General features: G+C 39.3%; 1 protein-coding gene across 1 annotated transcript in view; it reads left to right on the forward strand.

Moving 5' to 3' along the window:
- DMD (dystrophin) overlaps window positions 1–23,862 on the forward strand; it is a 2,317,639-nt gene that overhangs the window by 577,552 nt on the left and 1,716,225 nt on the right. The window contains exon 7 of the mRNA XM_063457949.1: window positions 23,605–23,723. Coding sequence (XP_063314019.1) covers window positions 23,605–23,723 — 119 coding nt within the window. The remainder of the gene's footprint in view (window positions 1–23,604; window positions 23,724–23,862) is intronic.

Consider the following 23,862-nt stretch of genomic DNA (forward strand, 5'->3'; position numbering starts at 1 on the left):
TTTTTTTTTTTTTAGGAATTTAATAGTAAATTGCAAAAACTCTAATAGGAATGCATATGATTATCTGTTTTATTCACTCTTCATGTTGAGTGGAAAGGCTCTATGAACCTGTGAATGTAGAGTAATAACGTAATAACTTTTAACTGTAATTATTAAACATGGATAAACAGCTGTCAGCTTTTGGTTGTCAATCTTCAGATTAATCTGATGGAGAAAAGGATTTTCTTGAGGACCAAGGACAAATTAATCAATATAATTAATTTGTATGTGGGGAACCTATGGAACACGTGCAATAAGGAGCACGCAAAGGCTTCTCTAATGACATGTGAGCCAAAGCTTTGCCACATCACAGGTATTGCAGTGTACCTGCTCGCCACTGTTGTAGTGTCTGCTGGTGTCATCCTGCTCTATGAGTAAAAGCTTCAGTGACCATGACATGACCTCTCACACAAGCTCACCAAGTGCACAAGGGAGGCCACCAGTCACATTGTGTCCTCTAGAGAGGAGAACTGTCAGCATCACTGTGTCCTTCTGTGTCCAGCATAATCTGTGTATTGCTTCATCTTCTGAGTAAGTACAGGGAAGCAGTGCAGTGCTAATACTATCTGGGCTGTCTGTTTTAATTCTTGGGGGTTTGAATTTGGATCACTCCAAACACACAGAAAATTTTTTTTAGCACCCCCCTTTCATTGTTTTGTAATCTTGATAAATATCCAGACTGTAGTGAATAACCACAAGTAAACATGGTATAAAATACTGGTTTAGACACTTAAAGGGATACTCTAGGCACCAAAACAACGCAAATGGGTGGGTTTGTTGTATAGGTTATGCACATGCAGTCAAACTGTTTAATTATCTGAAAGTTAAGACTTAAATCACTTTGTTTATGCAGCCATAGCCACAGTTCCTCTGCTTACACTTTTCCTGAAAGTCCTTTAGAACACAGGGAATTTAATTTAGAAATTCTTAACTCCTGATCCGTTATTGCCTGTTAGAGCTAACTGCAGCATCTTGTTTGTAATTAAAGTACAATTAAAAGAGCAGAAGATAGAAACTTCTGAAGGAAACACACTGTGGAGTGAGATCTGATTAAAAATGAGCCAGTTAGCAATTGTTATCACTGTGCGCACTTCAAAAATAAAGAATTTAAAAAAAAAAAAAAAAAAAAAAATGAGCCAGGGTTGCTTTAGCAAACTGATTTATCACCTGAACAGCAGAGAGTTGAATAGCATAGGGGCATTATCTATAACAGGGGTAGACAACAGTAGTACTGTGCCAAAACAAGCTCTTGAAGTCCTCAAACGTGCCGGTCCAATTTTGTTTTAAATTGAGGTTTGTATGTTGCCGTATGGTGCTTGTTATTTCTGGGTGCTGCATTGCTTTGTAATGTAGTATTTGGGTGTATGTGGGGTGTTATATTGTACAATATGCGGATCCCTCACCACCTGCAGTATCCGCTCGGGTTGCATTATCAGATATTTGAAGTCCCACTGAGACTCCTGATAGGCCACAGCATGTATGACTATTGCAGCCCTAAATATCATGGAAAGACACCTTGAGTGCCAGGCATGCCATAGGTTACGGACCCCCTGATCTATACACTAAAACTTCTTCATTAATATAAAGCTGGTTTGGTGCTAATAGTTTCCATTTAAGTGTGAGTTCAGTGGAAAGAGACTATTTGTCTCCAAAGTTATTTCGTGATACTGTGTACCTTTTCATAGAAAGACATATCCTGCTATCTATGTAAGTTCTGCAGGGCATCAAGGGTATCATTTTCAGTTTCAACAACATTTATTTTAAAAGCTAAATTTACGGTCAAGATCCAAGTAATTTTATAGAATCTAGAAAAAATATAATCTCCAAAACAAAGGAAAAAATATACTCTAGTCAGAAATATGGATTGATAAGTATCCCTTGGAACAGTAATCTATTTTATAGCAGTATCTCATTATGAAAAACTAAAAATACCAAAAGCAATTATCAACTTCTTCAGAAGGTCTTCCTAGGTCTGTTTTAATATAATAAACATAAACATAATATGTCCATGTTCACTTAATTAAATGCATAGCAGAGATCATAAATACATTACAACAGAGAATGCAGTTTGTAGAAATAATGTTGTCTATTAATTTTGTAGAATTGTGTTGTTCCATCATTCAATCCACTTATAATATAGTTAGAAGAATTAAAGAACATGGCAGTGTCGGTCTGCAGTTAAATTAAAAAGTGACAAATTAATGCAAAAAAAAAAAAAAAAACTAAGTCCATAATATAATTGTAAAGGTATGGGCACTTTGTCTTCCAAACAGCTTATTTCCATGTAGTCATTAAAACCAGCATTAAAAAGAGATAAGTCACAAAATACTTTTGAATGCAATGAAGAAATGTAAAATAATGGAACGTTACTTGTGTTATTGGTGGAATGTACAAAATATTACACAATCTCACATAGTGGAAGATTATTACTAATTTATTCATAATGGTTATAAGGTTACAGGATTGGATTTACATTTCAAATCCCTATAGGCGTGGGATTTTAAGGTGCCCTGCCCCCTCCCCACTACCCAAAAAAAAAGAAAATGCACATAAAATAATTTTATCACACTCACCCACATACACACACACACACAATGCATCCCTATACATACACAGAAACACACAATGCATCCCTACACACACAGAAACACAACATGCTCCCCGTACACACAGAGAAACACACAATGCATCCATTACACACACACACATAATGCAACCCTTACACACAAAGACAATGCATCCTTTGCACACATACACAGAAAGACACAATGCATCCCTTACACACACATGCAAACACACACACTGCTTCTCTTACATACACACAGAAACACATTGCATTTCTTACACACACCCAATGCACACACTTACAGACACACACCTTGCATCCGTTATGCATACAAACACAGATTCACACAATGCATCCCTTATACACAAACACACACTGCATCACCTACACAAACTGGTATTCCTATACATTACATTCCATAAGCACACACATTAGATCCTCTGCAATAACACATAACACATAACACATCCCCTACACACTCCACTCCCTGTGAGCGAACTCATGGGTGGAACATATAAGTGGACTTATGGGCATACTCACCGTCAGCCCCTGGGGGCCCAGACCTTGAGCTGTGAAAGGGGCCCCAAAAATAGAGCTGCTTCCCGTTCTCCCAGAACATTGAATTTTGTGACCACAGTTACAAACAGCCTCCAGAGATCCTGTTCTACACCAGACAAGAGGAGCCAAACTGCAGCCAGAGCCCATCATCATCCTCATCTGGTTGTAATTAGGCAATCTAGTATATTATTAGTGACACTAATCTCTAATTTACCTCACATTAAAGGGACACTATAGTCGCCAGAACCACTGCAGCTTCATGAAGTGTCTATAGCCATTCCCGGTGTCTATAGCCATTCCCTGCAGGCTTTTTAATGTAAACACACACTGTGTGCAGTACTGGCGTTAGTTAATATAGCAGGTCATATGGGTGGGGCATTGTGATGTCACATCGGGGGGGGGGGGGTGCAGCAAATTTTATTTAGCAAAATCCTTGCCCCGGCTCTGGGTAGTGTATATGTGTAGCTGTGTCAATATGTGTGTATCAGTGTATATGTGTATCAGTGTATGTGTCCACACATCCAGGCATTCAAACGCCAACACTATACACAAATACATCCTGCAGTCAAATACAAAACTACATATAATCATACACCTGCATTCAACACTAACTCTATATGCAAACACACCCCTGCCTTCAGATGGTAACAGTCCATACAAATTCACTCATTCATTCACACCCAGACTCCATACAAAAACAACCTTACATTCGAAAGAACAAACACTGCTCACAAATACAACTCAGCAGAGATGGATAAAACCCTGCCAGCTGGCAAACCATTGTGGGAGTTGTACAACAGTTGAGCATTTACTTTTTGCCACTCTGGCACTCGATGGGGGACCACATCCATTCATTGAACCAAGGCCCTCTCTACATTAGTTCCACTGCTGTCATTATGTGAATACCTAGATCTATCAAGCAGCAGTTTCCTATGTGCTCACACTAGACTAAAAAGTAGGGCAAAACCTTTTTATCTCAAACTTCTTTCACTGTCAGTCAGATCATTTCTAATTGCTTGTATATGTATGTGTACAGACACAACAAAGACGCAAGGCACATATCAGCATTTTGCTCAAATAAAATTAATAATAAAAAATTACTTTAATATCTCCCAAAAAATAACAAAGGTGAATTAAATGCTGAAAATGATACAAAAAAAATAATAGCAGTTTACTAAGATACTTTTTAATGAGACACAGAATTCCAAAGTCTATTTTAATGAATGGCAATTCTCCTTTTCAAAAAGTCATTTTCTAATACATTGTAATCTGTTGGTTTTGCTTTCATGAATATATTTTACTGTTTTGACACTTTTATTGTTAACTTGTTTGAAATAGTGGGCGGCTTGCTTCTGAGACAAGTTGATTCTGAAACCAGTCTGGTATGATTCATAGCTCTGTTATCAGCCTTCTGTATATTCTTGGTTTCTGCATTCTTTATAGGATATCTAAGGTAGATCTACAAAATAGCTAAAATGCACTTATATGTGTATGTTTCTTTACCATATATTTTAACTTGTGAGAGAATAATGCTTAGATTGTTTTAGTGTTTAGTATTAGTGTGAATACAGTAAACTTGTCGAAGTTTGTTAACTTTTCTGACATGGAATTACATTAATATATAACCAACATGCTAGAAATAAATACAAAGTGTATATTGTGAATGCCTTAAATAGAACGTATTTAAGTTGGCTTCAGCTTGTAAATCTAGGGTGACTATGCTGTTGTCATCAGGAAGGTTTGGTAGAAGGCATAGAAGTCTAAAGATAAATGATCTGCCTTGAGGGATTATATGCATCACATCATTCAGAGTACCTAGGAGAGAATGTAGGTCTCTGCGTGAGCAGGTACCTTGTGATAGAAACTTGTTTTATTCCTCCTAAATTCTCAGTTTTTTTATGTCAGGATACTGGATTTCATAAGATAGTGATCTAGTTGGATGCCTAAGAAAACAAGGTTAGTAATTGGACCTTTGTCCATCTGATAAGGGCACCCTTAATGTTGAAAACAGAGCATTGGCTATGTATGCATTGTGGTAGGGTGTTACCTAGTTATATCAATAAGAAATCATCAAGATAATGAATGTGGACATCTTGTAATATTAAGAGGAAGCCAATAGAGAGTTTCTGCAAAAATGTTGAAAGGTTTAGGCTACTTTTGGCCCTGAATGTTAGTCTGGTTGTGAAAAAGTATTTTTTGCTCCATTTCAAACCATGTAAGAGCCATGAAGATGGGTGGTTTAGGAGAAGCTTGGAGGCATTAGAAATGTCTGTTACTGAACCATGCTGCTTTAAAGGAACACTATAGTCACCTAAATTTCTTTAGCTAAATCAAATTGGATGAATGGCATTGTCCACAGTTGTATATTGGAGAGAAAATTCTTCTGAAGGTATTAGGAAATTGATGCTGGGTGTGCCACTGACTGCAGAGCCGATAAGTCTTTGATAATCATTTATGTATTATTACATTTACCTGAGGCTGTGCCAATAGGATTGGTTTGCCACATTGAAAAGGAAGAATAATTGAAAGGACCCTGCATGAATCCAGCATTGATTGCTTTCTGCAGTAATACATCTACTGTGAGAGGGTCGTGCACGGCTGATTGTAGATTTTTGCATTCTAGAGTGCCTGTAGCGAGTGTGATGATTCCAGTATGACACCCTTGTGAAAAACTAGGTCTAACAGGGCTGCCAGGTCCAGCAAGAGTGCTTTGGAGAGACAATTCATCACCTTGTTTATAGACATGTGACATAGTATGAAAATAAATATATGTTAGAAGGTGTATGAGAATGGATTTTTTAAATACAACTCCTACTTGCTAAGAGTATGTCAGAAAGGAACTAGTTTTCTAGCTTGTGCCATGATTTGGACCATTGGGTGGGGGCCACTGAACATTGCGGTCTTGTGTAGGCCAAACATGGTCGGCTGAAAAACTAACCTATGTATAGGATGTATAGTCATATGGAGATAACTGGTGTATGCATTGAGACCAAATGAAGGCCTGATTATAATTGATAGACTGTTAATTGCCAGATGAGGGCAAGATGTACGTAGAAGGTAAGCATGTCTTGTGGCCAATTTGTGGGCCAAATCCTTACCAATAGAGAGACTGTATGATTGGATAAGGTGTTCACAGCTGTTATGTTGTATTACAAATAAGGACACAGGGTTGCAGATTAATGGTAGTGGTGGTTTAGTTTATTGGAGGGAGGGCTGAAAAGAAATGACACGTGTATGTATTTATAACTTGGTGAAGAAAGCTTGATCCATATTTCATAATATCTTTAAAAAAAAGGAACGAAGAACGAAGATAAATTATATATGTCCTGAGGCTGAATGAAGGGAGATGCTGTGCGGGTTTTGGTGATATGAAGGCAGATTATAGTTTCTTATTGATGAGGGGCTATGTATGTAGACAGGTGCATAATTAGATAATGTAGGGCTAGCTTGAAATACCATACCCTCTTGGCTGAGAGCTGAATGTAGATATGCCACTATTGTTTCAAGTGGACAAATAAAATTCCAAATGTGTACCAAAGGATGGACAAATATAAACTATCACAAGGTCAGGTAACATTTTGTTATGTCGTGTTGATGATGGAGCTGTATAAGGAATACAATAAATAATTTATTATAGTCTTATATGGTTGCATGGAGTAAGAAATGCATTTCTGTAGAAAAGGTTGCAAGTTAAGTACTGTAGAATAGTGACATGATTAGGATTAATGTTAAAGTTTATTAATACTACGAATCACAAAGGCCGAATGACCACTAAGTAGAGAAATGGCTGAGCTAGCCACGGCTCAGCTGATCTTCCAATGACATAAGTTGTGTGGGCAGCTGTGAAAAATACCTTAAATCTTGGTCTGTTGAAGCCCAAAGAGGCATATAGCTGGAACAGAGAAAGCACTTTCCTGTGGAATTCAGATATGCAGTTGAAATTTGGCACAATTGGAGACAGAACCGAAAGGGACTTAGTCATCAGGGAAATGGAACCAAATGATTGGCAGTGGCCCAGGTAGGAGGTTTACCTGTGATTTTATAGGCTAGGTAACTCCTCCCACAACTAGGGGCTACATCCTTTACATGTATTTATATATAAAATGTATTAACTTCTTGTCTGCTGAACTTTGCCTCATGTGGCCACATTGAGTTGATCATGTAGCGTCATTTGTCTACAAAGTACAATTAATGTGCGGGCACCAAGATGAAAATTCCTATTTTTGGTGCCCATACCAAAGCCTATTTCTTGTTTCCATGAATCACCACTATGATAAAGACTATGAGACTCCAGCATTCACCCTAAATTTTGGATGGTTCACTAAACCACCTTTAGAACATTTATGCTGAATGCTGGTGTTTCTTTGTCTTTGTCATATTTGCCTATCACCCCATGTCAAACTCTCCTTGGTGACTGTTGCAAGGCAGAGTTCTACTGCAAGTTCTCAATGGTTCTTTTCCTGTTCTGTTTTATTAAAGGACCAGTAACGGCACCCAGATTCCCTTCATCTCAGTTAAGTGATCTTGTGCAGTGGCTCTCTATTTTTAACCCTGCAATATAAACCCCACAGTCACTAGAAGGTGTTTCTGCTACTACAAGTTTCACTCAATGTTCAATATCCTTAATGATATTGAATGTCATCTAATGCTGCTCATAGGAAAGCATTGAATTCAGTAGGGTGCTTTTGATTGGACAAGCATGGCACTCGATACACATGTGTTTCTCATCCACAGGGATTCTCTATGATAGTACTTTAATTTGATGAGAAGTTGAAGAATAGTCAGCAGATAAGATGATATTATGGGAAGATCATTTTATTTTTTTACTTTTTTTATTAAAAGGGTTAATGCAATCATTATAACCACTACAGCTTGTTAAAATGGTTATGATACAAGTAGTACCCTGACCCATATTGCAATGGTTTGGCCCTTTATTTGGCCCCAGCTCCAATGCTGCGTGGTGGGCTTGTGACATGGTGCCGGCTTATGCAGAGCCACAGAAACTGAAAGCCACAGCCAATGACAATTCATTTGCTAAGAACATCAGCTGACCGCTCTCAGCCAATGTTTGACATTCAATGCAATGAAAGCTGCACAAAATTACACCTGCAGCAGCTGAGTGGTTAAACTCTGTATGTGCAGCATTTCATAGAGTTAGGAATACATGGAATACCAAGGGGATACCATAGGATGGTAGTGTGTTCTTGGGGCCAGAGAAATGTGTACATATTTTGTGAAGTTGCACAATAAAATGAATGATTGATATTCATTGTGTTAATATATGCAATCTACTCTTTCCTAAAATGTATCACAAATTTCAGTAAGAGCTTAATGCAATTTGAATGCACATGCTGCATGTAGATCAAAGACAGGTTGCCCAGTAATAGCAAGTGTAATTGATTTCATTTATAAAATATGCATTCTTTAGTCATAATGGGCTTGCTTTCCTACAAAAAGGTCTGATCATTATTACCTGAATTACACTTCATTGAGCAGTAACTGAGTGAAAGAAGTCATGTTAATTAACAGGCAAATTGATAAGGGTAGACCTACACATCAAAGTACTTAGAAAAAGAGAGCTTGAGGGTCCCAGTTCAATGCATCTAATTTGCCATGTTATTACTTGTGGCAATATGTTTAATCACATCTAAAACTATGAGCTACAGAGACTGGTGATAAATGTCCTATCTTGATCTGCTTATGGTATGTGCCACCTGAGCATAAATTATATTGTTTAAAATATGCCTTCTATCAGTGGAGAAATGATGGTTATTGCAAAGATTTCAAGGTTAAAGCAGAATGTCTGTGATATTGTGTGTGTGTAACATTCCACCAGGATGCACTGTATATGAGGAGGGTTGCATGTTATCTTCACAGATTTTTGACATATAGAAGTAGTGTTTGTTGTCTATTTTTGTTTCTGATTTTGTATTTTGTGACTATGTGAGTTTGTAAATATGTAATGAGAGTAAAAAAAATAAAAATAAAAGATGTATAATCGTAATATGAGTTTGTTTCTAAACTTGTTGCAATCAGTTTTCGACAAGCTGGTAATCTGTAAAATAGCTGTAGGTAAAGTTAGAGACTCCTGGCTGTTTCCATGCCACAAAATGTCACTATAGTCAACTGGGAATTGGCAGCTGCTGTAAGTTTTAATGTCCCTTATAGAGCTTAATAGAGGACAATAAATGCTAAATAACACATGGTTAAAAGTTAAGATTTACCATGTCAGATGCAGTCACTAGCTCACTCAGCCTTACACCTAATTCCCCAAGGTGTATAGTGGAAAATACCAGTTAGAAATGAATAATTCTCAATATATACTATAAAAAAAAAGCTAAATAAAAAAGCAATTATATAGTTCCTTATACTTAAAGGGACACTATAGTCACCAGAACAATTACAGAATAGTGGGCAGCATTAACATTGCTCCCAAGAGAGCCCACTAGAGGTGCTTCCTGGGTCAGTCTTTTCACATGCTTTATTATGTGTTGGATTTTACAGACTTTGTGTTTCCCGCTACTGCAAAGATCTTAAATTTGAATTTTGAAGACCTTGTGTGTCTCTTGGGCTTTTTCATGTGGGGCATTTTGCGACTTTTCTGTTATATATGCAATTTCTGATGAATTCAGATTTTTTTTTTACATTCAAGCGCATATTGAATGTAATGTTGAATATTTCCCATATTTGTATTCTGCTTGATCTCCCAAATTATTGCACTATCCCAAGTTTATGCTTTTACAATGTTTGCGAGGAACGTATAGGTTCTAATTAGAGACCTGCCCTAATGTTCAATAAGCGTAAATTGGAGTGCCACTCACTAAAAAAATTCCATCCGTAGTGCCTCCAGATCAGGGTGGAACATTTCCAACATATCAATAATCATGAAGAAAATTGGACAGGGGACACACAGGTGGTGTTAAGGCGGATTTTATTGGAAAACCATAAAACTTTTGGTTTCCACAGCTTAACAAAGGCTCCTTTGGGAACTAAAACACTGTATGGTTTTCCAATTCACCACATGTATGCATGTTCCAACTTTCTTTATGATTATAAATGCTCTAATGTTGACATGCCTCTTATCTCACTTCCCAAAGGCTCTGCTCAGTGTAGTAATACTATATGTGTCACCATAATGACTAGTTTCAAACTTTGATGCTATGTTAAAACCTATCTAACTTTTATAATAGCTATCTCTTGTAACACTAGCTAATAATACTAATCCTGACAAACACTGAGCCCTAGCTAACTCAATCCCTGGCTAATCCTTACTAACCATAACCTTTATAACACTAGCTGACCCTAATCCTAACCCTTATCAACTCAAGCTATGCTAGAGCTGTACCTAATCTTAGCAAACACTACCCCATAACTCAAACTGCTAAATTAACACATTCTGGTGCCAAATCGATTGGAAATCTGGGGCAGCCCAAGAAGAGCTATTGCTGGTCACACTCAAAAGTACTATCACAAGTACCATCATTGGATAATTGGATGCATTAAACATTTTTACAATATCCTTGTAGTGTTGCTATGGCAATACCAACACTCTAAAAGGTTCCCTGAAATATAGAATTAATACATATACAGGGAGTGCAGAATTATTAGGCAAGTTGTATTTTTGAGGATTCATTTTATTATTGAACAACAACCATGTTCTCAATGAACCCAAAAAACTCATTAATATCAAAGCTGAATATTTTTGGAAGTAGTTTTTAGTTTGTTTTTAGTTTTAGCTATTTTAGGGGGATATTTGTGTGTGCAGGTGACTATTACTGTACATAATTTTTAGGCAACTTAACAAAAAACAAATATATACCCATTTCAATTATTTATTTTTACCAGTGAAACCAATATAACATCTCAACATTCACAAATATACATTTCTGACATTCAAAAACAAAACAAAAACAAATCAGTGACCAATATAGCCACCTTTCTTTGCAAGGACACTCAAAAGCCTGCCATCCATGGATTCTGTCAGTGTTTTGATCTGTTCACCATCAACATTGCGTGCAGAAGCAACCACAGCCTCCCAGACACTGTTCAGAGAGGTGTACTGTTTTCCCTCCTTGTAAATCTCACATTTGATGATGGACCACAGGTTCTCAATGGGGTTCAGATCAGGTGAACAAGGAGGCCATGTCATTAGATTTTCTTCTTTTATACCCTTTCTTTTATAGCCACGCTGGACGCGTGTGATGGAGCATTGTCCTGCATGAAAATCATGTTTTTCTTGAAGGATGCAGACTTCTTCCTGTACCACTGCTTGAAGAAGGTGTCTTCCAGAAACTGGCAGTAGGACTGTGAGTTGAGCTTGACTCCATCCTCAACCCGAAAAGGCCCCACAAGCTCATCTTTGATGATACCAGCCCAAACCAGTACTCCACCTCCACCTTGCTGGCATCTGAGTCGGACTGGAGCTCTCTGCCCTTTACCAATCCAGCCACGGGCCCATCCATCTGGCCCATCAAGACTCACTCTCATTTCATCAGTCCATAAAACCTTAGAAAAATCAGTCTTGAGATATTTCTTGACCCAGTCTTGACACTTCAGCTTGTGTGTCTTGTTCAGTGGTGGTCGTCTTTCAGCCTTTCTTACCTTGGCCATGTCTCTGAGTATTGCACACCTTGTGCTTTTGGGCACTCCAGTGATGTTGCAGCTCTGAAATATGGCCAAACTGGTGGCAAGTGGCATCTTGGCAGCTGCACGCTTGACTTTTCTCAGTTCATGGGCAGTTATTTTGCGCCTTGGTTTTTCCACACACTTCTTGCGACCCTGTTGACTATTTTGAATGAAACGCTTGATTGTTCGATGATCACGCTTCAGAAGCTTTGCAATTTTAAGAGTGCTGCATCCCTCTGCAAGATATCTCACTATTTTTGACTTTTCTGAGCCTGTCAAGTCCTTCTTTTGACCCATTTTGCCAAAGGAAAGGAAGTTGCCTAATAATTATGCACACCTGATATAGGGTGTTGATGTCATTAGACCACACCCCTTCTCATTACAGAGATGCACATCACCTAATATGCTTAATTGGTAGTAGGCTTTCGAGCCTATACAGCTTGGAGTAAGACAACATGCATAAAGAGGATGATGTGGTCAAAATACTCATTTGCCTAATAATTCTGCACTCCCTGTACAGCAGAAACCGTTTATCACAGTACAAACAATAACAATATGTAATTCTCTGCTTGTCCAAACGTTTGAATGCTTTACTTTTGTTATTGTCATGCTACTTCCTTCAAATCGTTATGTTCAGTTTTAGCCAAAGTGACAATTCACACAGCTAAAAATAAACATTATTTCTCTTTTGCATTATTTTACTTCTATTGAAGAAATATTTAGTTTAGTCATCGTTTTCTGTTATACTCCAGTTACCCCACTGTCATTTTCCTAGCTTGTACAAGGTTCAGATTCTGCAATAGTTTGCCCAGATTCCATTTTCGTCTGTAACGATAATGTGTGGAGATGTCAATATTCAGAATTGTATCAATGTTTTCAAAAGTCCTAAGACTTAATCCATAATCCTTAATCCTGCACTGTGTAGTGCTCTAGATTGTAAATTCACAGGCGGTCTTCTATAGCACATTGATATAGGTGCTGGCATTATTGTAAGGGACGGCTTGGTCAGGGTACTCTAATCCTCTTCTCTCTACTCAGTGTATTCATTATATATAAGCTTTTTGCCTGAAAAAAATACATATTTCTTTTTTAATTAATTTGTAAAGACATTTTGATGAGAGCACTTTATATTAACTGCAAAATAAATAAAAAAAATAAGCATAACACATTTTGTTTATTATAAAAACATAGAATCAACAAAGTTGTGCATTAACCTTAAAGAAAAAAATAATAATGTTTTTTCTTCTTCTGTGTTTGATGTTTTGCAAAACAGAAAGTGATTTTTTAAAATCTATCAATAGTTATAGTAGCGGATGGCTTCAAGAAAGCAGTATTGGTACATAACTTGAAAATGGGGAATATATATATATATATATACAGTTTGCTCAAATACATTTTCACATCAAATTTCTTTTAATCCTCACCCAAACCAATCAGTTTGTCTGGGATTTACCTGTAGAGTCTAATTCAGTGAATAAGTTTTTACAACCTTATGGCAGATATTCTCAACAGGGAGTTAGAGATATCTCTGAGTCATTATTTCAAGTAAAGTAATAGTTCCTTGTTTCCCTTTTAACAGTGAATCAGTTCCTTACATGGATTGATGTTCTATTGCCTTTACAACAAACTGGGTGGTAATTAAATCACAGGGCATTTTACTAACAATTTTGTTCATGATTAGTTCTGAGCATTGCTTACAAAACATTTGCTGGCTTTCAATTTAGTTTAAGGATATGCTCTTCTCCAGAATTACTTATATTTCTAGCATAGTGAAAAAAATAAAAATAAAATGCATTATTTAAAGTGAAAATGCCATCCAGATAAGAATTCGCCTTCTGGTAGATATAGATTAATTATTTATCTTGTGTTGTAACAAGATTCACCAACAAATGAATAGATTAAAAGGTAAATGTATGCACAAATAGCTTTGTCTGCCTTCATCGTGACATTATTACATGGATCTGCATGTCCTCATATGACACCAGTGGGATACCGCAACTATTAGATTGTAGGACACCTTGGAATTTGAGGTGACATTATTCCACTTGGAAATTGGTGAGCTGCGTGCACAGCTGCTCTAGAGCCCAAAAGGTTAATATTCTCTCAATTTGACCCTAGATGACATTCATTAAAAATCTAAATTGCATTTTTCTTGTAAAATCCAATATTTCCTCACAACATTTTTTTAAGCTGGATGCACATCCAGACCTTAGTGAATAGCCATTAGAAAACATGTTGTATAAACTTTCCCGGCATTAAAAGATATATAAACCTTGCCTCAATATTACCCCGCCATCAGCCAAAAACTAAACAACTAAACACTAAAAACACTTGTTTCAACATGTGACTAAGCTCATAAAGACACATTACAACTCATACAATGTCAGCTAGTTTGTCAACTATTAAAATAAATGGAAGAAAAATAACTTTAACGGGATACTCCAGCACAAGCACTGCACTGGACACCACAACCACCGCAGACTCCACAACCGCCATAGCTTAACTGGAGTCTCGCCGTCTTCTGTCCACCCTGGATCAGCTTCTGTCCTCCAGGACCATGTGGGGAAGACCTCTCCAGGAGAGCATATCATGAACAAGCTCTTAAAAGAGCTAAGTGATTAAAGCTCAGGGGAGTATGCAGAGCATATCAATCCCCAGTGAGTATAGCTGTCCCCTCCAATCACGAGGCAAGACTACCTGTTGAGGGTCAAGAAGAACTGAAGTTTTAATCAAACACTCTGCTTTTATGCCCATTTTACAAACATAGTACCGCCCACAGGGTTTTGAAGAGCAACCAATCAAACACGTATAATATAATAAAACATTCCCATTCATTCCCACAAAATCCTCCCCTCTGCCTGTGATAAAATTACTGTACACAATGGGTTAAAGTAATTATCACAGGCAGGAAAAATACACTTTTTACACATATACTATAACTTTAAAAATATACATTCAATCTTCATATTAATTTATTAATACTCAGCACACTTTAATTACACACATATCCAAAATTCAGCCAATTCCTTCCAGGGGTTAAAAAGTTAGCTTAAAGTCCTTTATGACCAACCGCAAGCACATTTTCCTGAACAAAACAGTTTAATAGATTTTGGCTGTGCGGTCGGTCTATTTCACACTGAAAAAATGACTAAGTCCCATCGCCGAACGGGACTTAGTCTCTGCGGCTGAAACTCAGTGGAGGAGAAGGTAAGGGTCAGCGGTGTTTTCAGTTCCATGAATTTGGCTGCACACACCGCTGACCGCGTTAGGCAGAATAAAGATGGCCGCCGCCACGTGTTCGTTTGTACGAATGGCGCCCACCCAGCGGTCAGCAATTTAACTTCAGCAGGCTCGCAACCTGGGAGGTAAATTGCTTGCACGCTTCCACTTCTGGGTGGTCCGCCTGTGTGGTACTTGGTTCAGTAGGCCCCATTTACTGAACCAAGTGGGAGAAAGCCAGGAACACAGTATATTAAAGGTTTGGGGACATTAGGGACACCATCTTAAAGGGCATTGTCCCCAACAAGTCTGGGGACACTGGGGACACCGTCTTAAAGGGGCATTGTTTCAATTTCCACCATGTCCCAAAAATGTACTTAAAGGGCCAGCACCAGTCCAATGAAAGTCCTAAATAATGGCCTAAATAATGTTTTTAAAGGGCCATACACCCCCGGGCCATAGTCGCAGGGCAGGAGGCTGGCAAGCAAGCCTCTCCAGGACCAAGTGGCGAAGGGCACTTCGTCACAACTATGATAATGTTTTCAGTGCTGTGTAGAGCTGCACTATGGCATTAAAGGGACACAATAGTCACCAGAACAACTACAGCTTTTTGTATTTTTTCTGGTGAATATACTAACTCCCTTCAGGCATTTTTGCAATGTTTACATTACAGCCTAGTGATAGCTCCACTGGCCACTCCTTAGATAACTACTCAAGCTGCTTCTTGTAGCAATGCTGCACAGTTGCAGCACTGCCATTCAGTTTGTCCACCCTCTGCATGGAGACAGAACTTTCCTCAAAGAGATGCATTGATTCAATTCATCTTTATAAGGAGATGCTGATTGGAAAGGGCTGTTTTTAGCTTATGCTGGCTATGCCCCTGATCTGCCTCTTTGACAAGCTCAACCAATCCAATGCTTTTCTATGGGAAAGGATTGTGATTGGGTCAGAACAATGATATCAGCCAAGCAGGCAGATTAGTTGCAGAGCCAGCAGCAGCAGACTGCAATATATTAATGATTTTACTATATTTAGGCAAACAGGGGGGGAAGGCAGGGGCCTAGATAGTGTTTTTAATAATATAGCATCAGAAATACATTTTAAAGAAGAAAAACTACCACAATAAGAGGACATAGCCATAAATTAGAGGGGCAAAGGTTTAAAAATTATTCCAGGAAGTATTACTTTACAGAGAGGGTAGTGGACGCATGGAATAGTATATAATAATAATAATAATAATAATAATAATAATAAAAAGAAGAAGAAGAAGAAGAAATTTGGGCAGACTAGATGGGCCGAATGGCTCTGCCGTAACATTCTATGTTCTACATGTTTGTGTTCCTATCTCTATAGTGTTCCTTTAAATTGCACAAATATGTAAATCAATAGGCCTGTTGCAAGGTGGTTCTAAATACCTATTTATTATCAAACAGATCTAACATTAATCTCCCCACCTATTCGCCCATGCTTAAGATGGGGATATTTAATAAGAAGAATTGTATGTTTGTATTGAAGAGCATATTGGGTTTTATGGATCACTTTTAAATGTTTATTTTGTTAACATCTGAAAAACAATCAGATTGTCAACAAGCAGGCCTGATAATGTAATGTGACTTTTTAAATTTTCACTAAATAACTGATTCAAAATAGACAATGTTTGTTTTTCAATATTTGCATGCTATTTAAAAAAAAAACTCCAGTTATGCCAGCAGTGAAGCGAAACAAATACAATACTTACATCTTCTAACAGAAATTAGACTACTCTATCAATTACAAATAATATAAACATATAAAAAATAGCTCATTTAGTGTGCATTAAACTTACTTTATTATCATTTTTGTTAAAAGCAAGTGTGGTAAAATGACAGTATATCAGTTCTATATGTCCAAAACCTGAGAATACTTGTTTGTCAAACATCTCATACAAGAAGCATGATCTTGAATTGATTGAAAAGCTTTTCTCCCCTTCCTTATATTACCTGCTATAACAACACCTACTCTTCTTGGAAGGCATTGTGCTAGATGTAGTTGTTGCTGATGGGATTTATTCAGTATCAAGAGCTTTTGTGACATGTAGGCTAACATCCCTGGACCTTGCACTATCCTGCAACTGGTGTTTCTGTTGATTCTAAAGATGCTCATTATTGATAAGATGAAGGTTGCTTCCATAGGCGTGCGCACGGGGTGTGCCGGGTGTGCCTGGGCACACCCTAATCCCCGTGGCACGCCGATGTATTGAGACCGGCAGGGGAGATCTCAGGATCCCCCCTGTCGGTCCATGCAGAGCCGGCGCTATCCGAGCGCCGGCTCTGCTCTCAGCCTCCCCTCACCTGCTCACAGGCAGTGAGGGAGGCAGGAGAGGACCGGCGGAGCTATTGCCAGCAGCTCCGCCGGGTTCCTCTCGCGAGATCTGAGCGTTGCCGCGGCAACGCTCAGATCTCGCGTGAGTGAACTCCAGCCCATCGGGGCTAGAGTTCACTCTCCACTGGACCACCAGGGATGGATGGCGGCAGCAGGATACCCCCTCCCAGGCATAAGGTAAGAAGGGAGGGGGGATAACTGATCTGCCCCCACCTCCACTGGACCACCAGGGAAAGCAGCAAGGAAATATCCCCCCTCCCTACATAAAGTAAGAAGGGAGGGGGGATATTGAGTAATGTACCTCCACCCCCCACAATCACCCCCACACACATATACACAGCACCAACACACATACAGCACCCACACACAGCACCCACAGACATACACAGCACCCACAGACATACACAGCACCCACAGACATACACAGCACCCACAGACATACACAGCACCCACACACATACACAGCACCCACACACATACACAGCACCCACAGACATACACAGCACCCACACACATACACAGCACCCACACACATACACAGCACCCACACACATACACAGCACCCACACACATACAGCACCCACACACATACAGCACCCACACACATACACAGCACCCACACACACATACAGCACCCACACACACAGCACCCTCACAAACACACCGCACTCTCACACACATTACACAAACAGCACTCTCACACTCACACAGCACACTAACAGTACCCTCACAAACACAAACAGGACCCTAACAAACACACACAGCACACTACCAGTACCCTCACACACAAACATCACCCTCACACACAGTACATTTACAGCACCCTCACAAGTGCACACACACACACAAACAGCACCCTGACACACAGTACATTCACAGCACCCTCACAAGCACGCACACACAAACACCCTCACCCACATAGTACACTACCAGCACCCTCACACACACATCACACTAACAGCACCCTCACACAGCACACACACAGCTTTGTGTCTGTGTGTGTGTATATGTGTATATATACATATATACATACATACATATACATATATATATATATATATATATATATATATATATACGCCGCGTGTGCTTGTGCTTTAGGGTGCACACCCTAATGCAATAGGCTGTGCACGCCTATGGTTGCTTCAGACTAATTCCACCAAACCATGTTACGTTCTGCTCCATCCATAGAAAACTTGCCAGGTTATTAACCCCCATTAACTGTTGCTCAATCCCGTACCCAGGGCCGGTGCAAGGATTTTTGCCACCCTAGGCAAAAGTAAAGTTTGCCACCACCCCCCATATGACATCACAATGCCCCACCCATATGATCTGCCATGTTAACTAACGCAAGTGCTGCAGTGCCGCCGTGCTTACATTAAAAGGCCTGCAGGGACAGGCTATAGACACCAGAACCACTACATTAAGCTGAAGTGGTTCAGGGGACTATAGTGTTTCTTTAATGTGAGGTAAATTAGAGATTAGTGCCACGAATAATATACTAGATTGCCTACTTACAACCAGATGAGGATGATGATGGGCTCTAGCTGCAGTCTGGCTCCACTGGTCTGGTGTAGAACAGGCTCTCTGGAGGCTGTTTGTAACTGTGGTCACAAAAATCAATGTTGTGGGAGAATGGGAAGCAGCTCCATTTTTTTAACGCCCTTTACACAGCTCAAGGTCTGGGTCCCATGCTCCACCTTCATGTTCCACCAATGAGTTTGTTCATAGGAGGTGGAGTAGGGGGATGTCCTGATATGTGTGTAAGGAATGCATTGTGTGAATCTGTGTTTGTATGTGTAAGGGCTGCAAGGTGTGTTTCTGTGTATGTACGGGATGCAGTGTGTGCGTCTGTAAGGGGTGCATTGAGTGTGTGTAAGGAATGCATTGTGTGTAAGGGTTGCATTGCTTGTGTGTGTGTGTAAGGCATTCTGTGTTTTTCTGTGTGCAACGGGTGCATTGTGTGTGTGTGTGTGTGTGTGTGTGATGGATGTCAATCTCTCCCCCTCCCTTGTCACTCTCTTCTCCCCCTCTCCCTCCCTTGTCACTCTCTTCTCCCCCTCTCCCTCCCTGGTCACTCTCTTCTCCCCCCTTGTCACTCTCTTCTCCCCTGCTTGTCCATCTCTTCTCCCCCCTCCCTTGTCACTGTCGTCTCCCCCGTTGTCACTCTTCTCCCCTCCCCACTCTCATTCCCCCTCCCAACCCTGTCAATTCCCCTCCCTGTCAATTTCTTCCCCCCCACCCTGTCAATTTCTTTCCCCTCCCTTTCAATTTATTCCCCCCTCCCTTTCAATTTATTCCCCCCACCCTCCCTGTCAATTTATTCCCCCCACCCTCCCTTTCAATTTATTCCCCCCACCCTCCCTTTCAATTTATTCCCCCCAACCTCCCTTTCAATTTATTCCCCCCACCCTCGCTGTCAATTTATCCCCCCCTGTCAATGTATTACCCCCTGTCAATGTATTACCCCCCCCCCACTTTCCATTTATTCCCCCCCTCCCTTTCCATTTATCCCCCCACCCTCCCTGTCAACTTATTGCCCCCCTTTCCATTTATTGCCCCCCTCCCTTTCCATTTATCCCCCATCCCTTTCCATTTATCCCCCCTCCCTTTCCATTTATCCCCCACCCTCCCTGTCAACTTATTGCCCCCCTTCACTTTCCATTTTCCCCCCCCACCCTCCCTGTCAATTTATTACCCCCCATTCCATTTATTGCCCCCCTCCCTTTCCATTTACCCCCCCACCCTCCCTGCCAATTTATTACCCCCTTTCCATTTATTGCCCCCCTCCCTTTCTATTTACCCCCTTTCCATTTATCCCTCCCCCCTCCCTTTCCATTTATCCCCCCACCCTCCCTGTCAATTTATTACCCCCCCTTTCCATTTATTGCCCCCCTCCCTTTCCATTTATTGCCCCACCCTCCCTGTCAATTTATTACCCCCCTTTCCATTTATTGCCCCCTCCCTTTTCATTTACCCCCCTCCCTTTCCATTTATCCCTCCCCTCTCCCCTACCTCTGTTGTAGCGTGGCAGAGCTCTGTATGGGTACAGGGAGCTTTTGTTTCCTGTACCCGGCCGGACTAAAAGGAAGTGCACACTCAGTGTTCACTTCCTGTTAGTCTGGACGGGTACAGGAGACAGATGCTCCCTGTACCCGCGGACCATACAGTGCTCGGCCACGCTACAGTGATGGAGTGACAGGAGGGAGCGCTGAGCGCTTCCCTCCTGTCAGCCCCTCTCCTCATGCTGCGCCCGGGCAGTGCACCCTCATGGATGTACCAGCCCGGGCAAAGCTGCAGCCGCCTGAGGCTCTCTGCAGAGCGCTCGGGCGGCTGCAGCATTAGGGGCCGGCGCTACCAGGGGCGCCCCTTCCCAGGGGGCGCCCTAGGCGGCTGCCTAGTCCGCCTAACAGGTAGTGCCGGCCCTGCCCGTACCAATCCTCCATTATCGAGGAGGGCATTGGATCTTACTAACATGTAAGGCTTGAACATACCTCTCCATACATGGTAGCCCTACTCCATCTTTATGTCTATATGTTGCATCTGTCTCTATTCAAGGTTTTTTAATTTTCCAGATAAATTTACTAACAACCTTTTGAAATTTTTTACACTATGCAATGGGTATTGGAATAGGAATCATTCTAAGAAAATAAATCCATCTAGGTAAAATATAGGCTTTAACCAGATTAATTTTGTCCAAAAATACAAATTTAGATTTTTCTATTCACTAGACTAGACTGGTTTATAAGATCTTTAAACATCAAGTATCTGATCCAGATCCCTGGGTATATGTATGCCCACATATCTCAGAGAGTCACTTGTCCACAAAAATGATTATGTATTTGTTAGTTCGTGCATGGACCAATCTAATCGGCATTGCCTGGGTCTTATGTATATTCATTTTATAATTAGGCATCTCTCCATCTTTATCTGCTTCCCTCAAAACTACAGGATTTGTCAAAGTCAGTAACACGTCATCTGCAAACAGATATAATTTGCATATCCATTCGCCCACTTTACTGCCGTGGGTTCCAATGATAAAATATAAAGTATTGGTGCCAACGGACACCCCTGCCGTGTTCCGTTACGAATCTGGAACCAATCACTCTTTGTATTACTCTTTGTCAATCCCATGCTAAAATTATTTTTTTATGAAGTGGATTACCATTAAGAAATTTCAAAACTTAACCTTTCCACCTTTTCCTGTGTCCCATATATAAAAAAGTAAAAAACTTTTATAAGCCGTGCTGTACAACCAATATCATTTTGTGGGTCAAACCATTAACCTATAAATCTTGTAAAACTCTGTATGAACATTCTTACCTCATAATAAAAATACTGCGGTCTTACCCTAATTAATTTTCCTTGTGACTAAATATATCATTACTTCTGTGCCTAATTTTAAAAAAGCCCTCCCAGAATCTCTCTACATATTTCCAAGAACCCCCTATCCCTTCTTAACTAATCTAACTAATAGTAGTCGGCAAACCTGGTCTATGCATGATTGAGATGTTTGGACATCCATTCTTTAGCCTCATCTTTAGAATTTGTTATGTATGTTCTGTAATTAAATCTGAGACAGATTTTTAAAGGAAACCCCCAATTATATCTTATCCTCTTCTCCCTTAAGGTTTTAGTGAAAAAAACCAAAGGATTTTCTGTTAGCTCTTGTCATCAATGACAAATCCTGAAAGAATTTTAAGTTGCAGAATTTCTCATCAGATGCATCAAAGCCTCTCGTCGCCCCAACTATTTTATGTTTGACAAAGTAAGATGGTATTCTTACAATTATATCTCTGTTGAGATCATTCTTTATATTACTTGGCTTAAAAGTTCTATGTACCCATTCTATAGTTGCTTCGTCCTGCGCTTCAGGATGATTTCTTATAACTTGATCATCTTATCATCATGCCTCTTTAAATTAAGTGAGTTCTGCATTACTGCCCACTCTATTCGCTTTGTTTGTCTCAGGTGATTTATGGCTTTTTATTCATTTTACATACCTACCAATAGTGAAAGTCGAAAACTCTAAAATAAAGTGATGTGCAGATACTTTCAGCCATTTGAAATATTTTTTTTGCTTTATTTTACCAAAATGTATATATTAAAATATAATGCTGCTACCTAGAACTTGTATATGGAATCCGGTAATTAAAAAAAAAAAAAAAAAACTTTTGTACAACTGAAAGTGCTATTGAAAGCTTTATCATGTTTATATATTTTGGTCAATCCTCCATGCATTAGTTCAATCTTTACAAATACAGAAAAAAACTAATGCTAAAACACTAAAACCAATGTGTGTTAGTGAATTCGAAAAGATTGTTCTATTTCATGACAGCCTTTAAGCAGTCAATACTTACCGTGATTAAAAACAAATCTTTGCATTTTCCTTGCGAATTCAAAACATAAATGTGACCTCATAGTTTTAAATAATATCACTTCTGAATATTAGATGCAAATATTTAACAGCAACTTGCAACGTGAAAGCAAATCTGTCACCAATAATAAAATATATTCTGCTTTTTTATACTTCCCTGTTTCTAAATCTATTTTTTTTAAATGTTTTATAAGGGACTACATTTCCTTACATACAGCATCCAAGTTAACAAAACTTGACAATGGTCGGCATTTAAAGCAATGTTCTGTTTCAGTTGCCAATCAAATGTACCCATAATCAATAGGAAAAAGCAATCCCACAAACAGGAAACAAACAGCAGCATTGTGGGCAGAGGATAACACAGTTGTTGCACATTGCTTTTTAGGTTTGGCGCAAGGAAGAAACGATAGTAAATATTTAAAAAATGCAGATGGCAATGGAGTCAGTATAATGATTAAGATACAGGGGCATAAGGAAAGGAAAAACAAAAGAAAAAATAGAGAGTTGCTTGAAAATGCTTATAAATAAACACTTGCACAACTGGCGTGATTATTGGTATTTGTCATCGCTGCTTTAACATTATTTTACCCATTTGTTTTCTTCCTATTATCTGGCTCTTGAACTGTCTAATATTTTGCGCAGTTTCTTATTTTATTCTTATATTTTATTTATATTCTTTAGATTCCTTCGTTTTCAATGCTTAACATTAGGATACTAAATAATTAGATGTTGCTAAATAATTATATTACAATATATATTTACATATCAGATTCAAATGCACTGAAAGAATGTATAACTAAAAATGCATAGCAACTTCTCTCCCTGACCTGCAGATATTTACATTGTGTTTCTTTTGCAGACCAGACCTGTTTGAGTGGAACAATGTACTCTGCCAACAATCTGCTATACAGCGGCTGGATCATGCATTTAACACTGCCCAACGACACTTGGGAATTGCAAATCTCCTTGATTCTGATGGTGAGTAAACAGACTTGAACTTTTAGCTTTCAATAACGGTTATAAATGTACCCAGTGGGACTTGATAGCTCAGAACAGATGCATAGTTCCAAATATTTAAGTATGCACAATGAGCACAAAAAACAGGGCTATCGGATAG

This window comes from Pelobates fuscus, chromosome 1, assembly GCF_036172605.1.
Source record: "Pelobates fuscus isolate aPelFus1 chromosome 1, aPelFus1.pri, whole genome shotgun sequence".
NCBI classification, from domain to species: Eukaryota; Metazoa; Chordata; class Amphibia; order Anura; family Pelobatidae; genus Pelobates; species Pelobates fuscus.